The sequence below is a fragment of the Cucurbita maxima genome, unplaced genomic scaffold (assembly GCF_002738345.1).
Source record: "Cucurbita maxima cultivar Rimu unplaced genomic scaffold, Cmax_1.0 Cma_Scf00085, whole genome shotgun sequence".
In the NCBI taxonomy this organism is placed as follows: domain Eukaryota; kingdom Viridiplantae; phylum Streptophyta; class Magnoliopsida; order Cucurbitales; family Cucurbitaceae; genus Cucurbita; species Cucurbita maxima.
This window is the reverse complement of record NW_019272101.1, coordinates 405,071-411,382: the sequence shown is the minus strand read 5'-3', so window position 1 is coordinate 411,382 and position 6,312 is coordinate 405,071. Positions and strand designations below refer to the sequence as shown.

At 33.6% G+C, this 6,312-nt stretch overlaps 1 protein-coding gene across 1 annotated transcript; it reads right to left on the bottom strand.

Annotated features, from left to right (window-relative positions):
• Positions 1–1,226: 1,226 nt before the first annotated feature.
• LOC111472743 (COP9 signalosome complex subunit 1-like) lies at positions 1,227–5,482 on the bottom strand. The gene is made up of 6 exons (XM_023118384.1): positions 4,922–5,482; positions 4,278–4,598; positions 3,831–3,947; positions 3,645–3,730; positions 3,013–3,247; positions 1,227–1,718 (listed from the first exon to the last, which is right to left on the bottom strand). Exons 1-6 carry the CDS (start codon positions 5,333–5,335, stop codon positions 1,539–1,541), a joined length of 1,353 nt encoding a protein of 450 aa, XP_022974152.1. The 5' UTR covers positions 5,336–5,482; the 3' UTR covers positions 1,227–1,538.
• Positions 5,483–6,312: the final 830 nt, after the last annotated feature.

Genomic DNA, 6,312 nt, shown 5'->3' with positions numbered 1-6,312 from the left:
TGACTATATGATGCATGAGTCATGTTGTTGAAAATTGAGATGCGACGTTGTTGTGTCGCAGACGACTAAACACGCATGAACAATCTGTATGGTCGAACAAGTTTGGATTTTGCACAAATTGTGTTCAATTGGTTAAAAAGTAAACCTCGGGAGTTCTGACAAAGACGGCTAAAAATGTGAATGAGGTTTTTTTTTTTTTTTCAATCTCTAAAAATTCTCTCATTTTATTCTCTCGATAAATTCAAAGATTTTAAATAAAAATAAGAAGATATTTGATATGAGCGTTTTTAAATATAAACATAAAAATCTTCTGCTCATAATGCTTAACGCCAATTCCTTTAATGTTATCGTGAATTAAAAAGGAATGAACTGAAGAGTTCTTATTGTTTATTTAAATCGTGATATTTATTGAGAGGTGATTTATGGTAAAACTTTGTCTAACGACAATAATTATTTTTTTTACAAAAAAATGTTTAAGGGTACCAATTTTTTAAATACTAATGATTCTAACTATATACATAATGGTAAATGCATTTTCAATTTTTTTTTTTTTAATTTAAGAATATTAATAGAGCTTTAAAATATTTTAGGATTTTTTTGAAATAAAATATTGATTTTCATCTAAAATTAAATTCTTAAACTTTAAGAATATTATTGAAATTTTTTATTTTTGAATACTTTTATTAATGTAAACAACATATAAATAATAATATTACGTGCAGATAAAACAAATAATGTTGCAATATCAAGTGAAAGTACAATATAATTTTAATCAATGAATAAATTAATTTCATAGGAAAATGCTATTTTTTTAAAAATAATATTCGTGTTAATTGTTTTTCCATTTTTCTAAGCTACAAAATCGTGGAAGTTCACCAAATTCTAAATAAAATAAAAATAAAACTTAATTATAAAAAAATATAGTAAAAAACTATAAAACAAAAGAAGAAAATCTAAAAGTAATGTACTTATAAGCTTAACTTTTAAAAAGTAAAAAGAAAAAAATAAATGATTTTATTTTCAAATGGATAGAAATTGCCTATTAAAAATTATTTGAAATTATATATATAGATAAAAGACGAGAAAAATAGTGGGAAATCTCTATCCCGACCCCCAAAAAAATAAACGAAGAATTTCAGGTGTGAGAAAGTGGCTTATGACTCGAGTAAGAAGTTCGAGGTTCGAAGAAATGTACTGTTATATTGAAGCAAAGAAAGGAATGAAAAAAAAAAACAAAGGACAGAGACTAGCATTACTTGGAATATTCAACTTACAGCCAAAGTTGAACATGTTTCCCTGGAATCTGTAAGGAAAAACTGGAAGAATCAATAACTGCAACTGAGAAAAATCAGTATTCACAAAACCAGCAGCCAGCAAGCGGTATGTATGTGTTCTAACAATCCACCACACCACCTCCCATGGAACTTCCAATTTTAATCTCATTCTTGACTCTATGCAACCTCTCTCATGGCTCACAATGAAAGCCAATGAAGAAGAAAAACATGGTCCTACCAGCAGCCCAGATTAAAAAAAAAATATCAGATTTTCCTGGAACCTCCTCGTTGGTTATAGTCGTGTTTGATAAGATTTGCTCTCAATAGCATCGATCGAACTTCACGATCGAACTCGCTCCCTGTCTGTAGAACCCTTTGGAAGGTTGCGTTCCTCTGATCCGCATGTCGAGCATAAAGAATTTTATTGTGTGAGTCAATTCTGGCCTGCAAGCATGATTAGTGAAACAGTGAATGATGCTAGCATCGGTTTGGATATCCATAAATAAACATGAAAACTGAGGGGATGACGAAATAAATAGGTGTTCATGACAAGAGAACAATAGTTTAAAAAAATAAAACCAAGTTTATTACACAAAGAAATCAAAAACTCCCCCTCGAAATGTAAAACTGTTTGAAATGAGGTTGTGGTGGGGAGGAAGGCCAAATAAAAGAGACCAGGGAAGGCACAAGACATAGTTGATTGCTGTTTTGGGAGTAGCTGATTGAAGTGGATGGGGGGTGTGCATCGCTGAAGAACTAAATTCTCAACCTTTCTTAATGGAAGCCAAAGAGGTTGGGGGTAGGGAAATGGCGCTAGTTTTTAGGGGCGAGGGGCCCTGTAATAATGTGAGATCCCACATCGGTAAAAGAGGGGAACGAATCATTCCTTATAAGAGTGTGGAAACCTCTTCCTAGTAGACACGTTTTAAAAACTGTAAGGCTAATGGTGATACGGAATGGGCCAAAGCGGATAATATCTACTAACGGTGGGCTTGGGCGATTACAAATAACCCCTCCTTGTCGCTTGCGTGCTAAGTGACAAAAGGCAAAGGAGGGGGGATCAGATTTTAAGAACAACTTCCAACACCTGGTAAATAAATAAATAAATAATGCATTGTTCTTAATCCTTATGCTTAGCTAGTGAATGATCGATAGCCTTAGATATTGTTGTGACTAGATTTTAAACATTTTGTTGCCTGGCCCTTTGTTGATTTGGGCAATTTTTGGTCACATTTGTAGCTAAGCTCTGTTATTAATTGCAGCACTTCAACGAAATAAAACTCCACAGAAATGCATATAAGCTCGAATCCTATGAATTATAAAGCCCTGTAGCATCTAAGTAGCCTTACCACAACTAAAAGTTATGTAGTGATCACTTGAATACTAAACTGAATCCAATTAATCCTAACAACGTTCGTCGCTAATAGGTTTAAAGATGCATCTAAAAGTTGATTTGATCCCAGTTAACCAATAATCAGTTGTACAAGTTTGGTTGGGGTGGGGGGAGGGAGGAAGACAAGACACTATCAAGAGAACTTCAGATAGCCAAAGATAACGCTTAATCCTAGTTATGCATTATGAGTTATGAGTACACAGCAACCAGTGGAATAGCTCCAATGCCTCATAATAATTTTTTTCACAGATTATAAATCCATCCAACCATCATGAAGCATTTCATGTAATAACAATATTATATAAATCGAAACAACAAACAAATGAAGGATGGTTCAAAAGAAACCTGGATTTGATTATTGGTGATTAGTGTCTCCAGCTCTTTCTCAAGACCAGTAACACTTGTTTTAAAAGCATTGGCCATCATGTGGAGATCAACAGATACAAATGGGAGAGTGTATTGGATGAGAGCCTTGTGGCGTATTTGATCGTAGAGCGTCTCAACATGGTCATGTAAATGAATGTCAAGCAATAAGTTGGGTTTAAGATTCCCAAGGTAGTCCAGGCATGATGCATAATGGCTGCAAGAAAAATGGAATGATTTCATCATGAAAAAATAGATCAATTCCGGTACAAACTACTAGTTCATAGAGGAACATCAGAGCATGCAAATTAATCTCTATGACCAATTGATAAATATCTGAGGTATTCAAGACTTGTGCACTTAAAATCAAAAAAAATTATAAACAAGAAAGCTTCATATCTGAATTAATATGTTAGGTAGTTGGAAGACTTCAATGATTGAAAAAGACATTCTCTTGTCCTTAATTTATGTTTATGCTTAAAACCATGTCCGATTGAATTTTAAATTTGTACTAATGGAAGGATGGATTCATGAACCGAAGGCTAGAGATAGTAAATGCCTTAAAAAAAGATTGGTGACGAATGCTTATTATAATGGATAATAACTCCACAAACCTCGAATAGAAATCATTGATCAGCTCTCGAACTACAGGAACCAACTCTAAGAAATTTCGAAAGTTGACGTTGTCTATAACTTTGGACTGCCAAATTAAAACAATTAGTCAGAAAAATAAGCAAGTCACTTGTCTTATATTCCATAGGGAACATGATTAGCAGGAAAAAGAAACAAAGAATATGTGCCTTTAGCTCCAAGCGGTCAAACGTTGCAAGTGCACAAAGACCACCATATGTTGCAACATCCTGAGGTGCAATCACTTCGTTGTAATGACTTCCTAATTCAGGACCCGTCTCCAAAAACTGCAAACGTATTAAAGAATAACAGAATCAAGATGAAAGAAAAAGCTTCCCAACGCCACAATCAACATTAACACAGACATTTAACAGAACTCAAATGCAAAATATAGATTACATATGATGCCATACAATAAAGAAAGGCTATGACGATCGTGCTGTTCTATATTCTAGCCCTTCATACACAAACACAACTGCTATAAGAATATCCAATTCAATTGACAAAAACAGAATAGTATGCATTCTCTGTAGTGGAACTTCGAAGACAGAGATTCAAGACAATTCAGTACAAACCGAACTGAACTACAGGATCCTAATATGCACCAGAAAACAAACCTTGCGAGCAGCAAGTTTGTACTTCTTTGCTTCCAAGTGAGCCAATCCTGCAGCACAGCGAAGCTTTGCGCTAGTAATTGCATCTAGGGCCTCTGGTGTCTGTTCTGCTTTGCTGACATAACTCGTGACATGTGTAAATTGGCCCATCTCTATGCTGACAAGAATTGCGCTCATGCACATATGAATGATATGCTTTGATGTCGTACAATAATCACGTGTACGAACATAGCTTTTAAAGGCATCACCAAGTGCACCGTGAGCATAATAAAAATCTCCAAAATCATTATATCCCATCCTTATACTTTCCTTTATCAAATTAGTCTGCAAAAAGTAACAACGATCGTATGTCAAATATGGAAACCACAAATTCCTAAAGAAGTAGCCAATAACACAACAGCCAATTTCAGACGAAATGGTTCCACTTATAAGGAGCTAAGTTCAAAAATTCGAGCACTGCCGTGAAATTTCTGTTATAAACCCTTTCCATTGACACCACAACCGACGCTCAAGAACCGTAACACGAACAATGAAGATATCAGGAAATCCATGGCAGAAAATTGAAAGGAAGAAACCCGGAAAACATGAGAATCGCAACAAAACTACCCTAAAAAAAGTTGAAGGAGTCTAAATTAAACGTAATGTACCCTATATGCGTTGAGTTCATTCTCGAGCTTCTCCTTCCTCTGCTCAGCCCTCCTCTCGACCATCTCACACCAAGTGGCATCCATTCCATAATTAGGCCCCAACCTCCGATCGATCTTCGGCACGACTTCCCTAAACAAAAGAGCGTTTTCGCCCTTCTTAATCTCGTCGTAAGCCATCCGAAGCGCCTCAAGCTGCATCGTCTGGTTAGTCTCGGCATCGCAGTGGTCGGCGATGAAGATTAAACGAGTGATCTTCGTGCGACCAGAGTAAAGACTGGCATAGGCTTCAATGTCGAGCTGCTCACCAGTAATAATGGGTCTATTGCGCTTTTCGTCATCGGGGCTTGTGCCGTTGTCGTAGATCTCGTCTTCGACCATTGTTGCGCTGCCGGAGGGCTCGTCCTCGCCTTGCATAGCGATGGGGAGATCGAAATCGAGATAATTCAGAGGAGAAATGGGATTTGGAAGTGGAGAATTAGGGTTTACTGAGATGGAAGAAAGTATCCGTACACACAGTTCAGGAAGTGTATTTGTTGGCTTTGTTTGTGAGTTTCTTGCTTATGTAATAGTGAATTGCAGCACTCGGACCTGGGAAAGACGGGGAGATCGGATGCCACGTGCGATGCGGGGCACGTGTGGTAAAACGCCGTCGTTTCATGGTAAAGCTAATATTTTATTTTTAATTGATAGTTTATAAACTAATATTTTATTTTTATTACAAACAAAAATTTGAATACATAATTCTAAAAAATTAGAACCAATCCCGTTTAAAAATAATCTAAATAAATTTAAAAAAATCTAAAATTAAAAGCATATTATTTATAATTATTTATATAAAATTTTGAAAAATTCCCCTCCTAATTTATTTTATTTTAAATAAATTCAATGGAAAATTACATTATTATAATTAATTACTTTATTATAATAAATCAATAATAGTTTATTTAATTTATTTCGAAAAAAACTATTAAATAAATTAATTCTTTATTTATTAAAAATGATTTTTGACCACAATTAATTATCTAAAATTAAATAACATAATAAATAAAATTTTGAATTAAATGGTCCCTAATGATTCGTATAACTCACTTTTTAATTATTATAAAATAATTTAATTTAAAGTAAAGACAAGTGAATCAGAGTATTTTATATAATAATTTTGTATAAATTTGTAAAGTAAAATATTTATTATTTTTGTTTATAAATTTATTAATCGATAAAATTAATATTTCATATGCATATATAACACAATTTTAATTTTGAGTGAGAATTTTAATTTTTAAATACTAAATTAAGAGGTATATATTAAAATTGAGCTATAAGTTTTAATCTAATTTTAAAAATAAATAAATATATATATTGAAATGTAATAAAATGATTTTTTTTTTTTT

What these genes read in the sequence shown, in the direction of transcription:
- LOC111472743 (XM_023118384.1), bottom strand. Translation starts at nt 5,335, where the DNA reads ATGCAAGGCGAGGACGAGCCCTCCGGCAGCGCAACAATGGTCGAAGAC. An exon ending in ACAAACTTGCTGCTCGCAAG is followed by an intron (nt 3,948 to 4,277) that starts GTTTGTTTTCTG and finishes ATACGTTTGCAG; the next exon opens with TTTTTGGAGACGGGTCCTGA. An exon ending in TCACCAATAATCAAATCCAG is followed by an intron (nt 1,719 to 3,012) that starts GTTTCTTTTGAA and finishes TCATGCTTGCAG; the next exon opens with GCCAGAATTGACTCACACAA.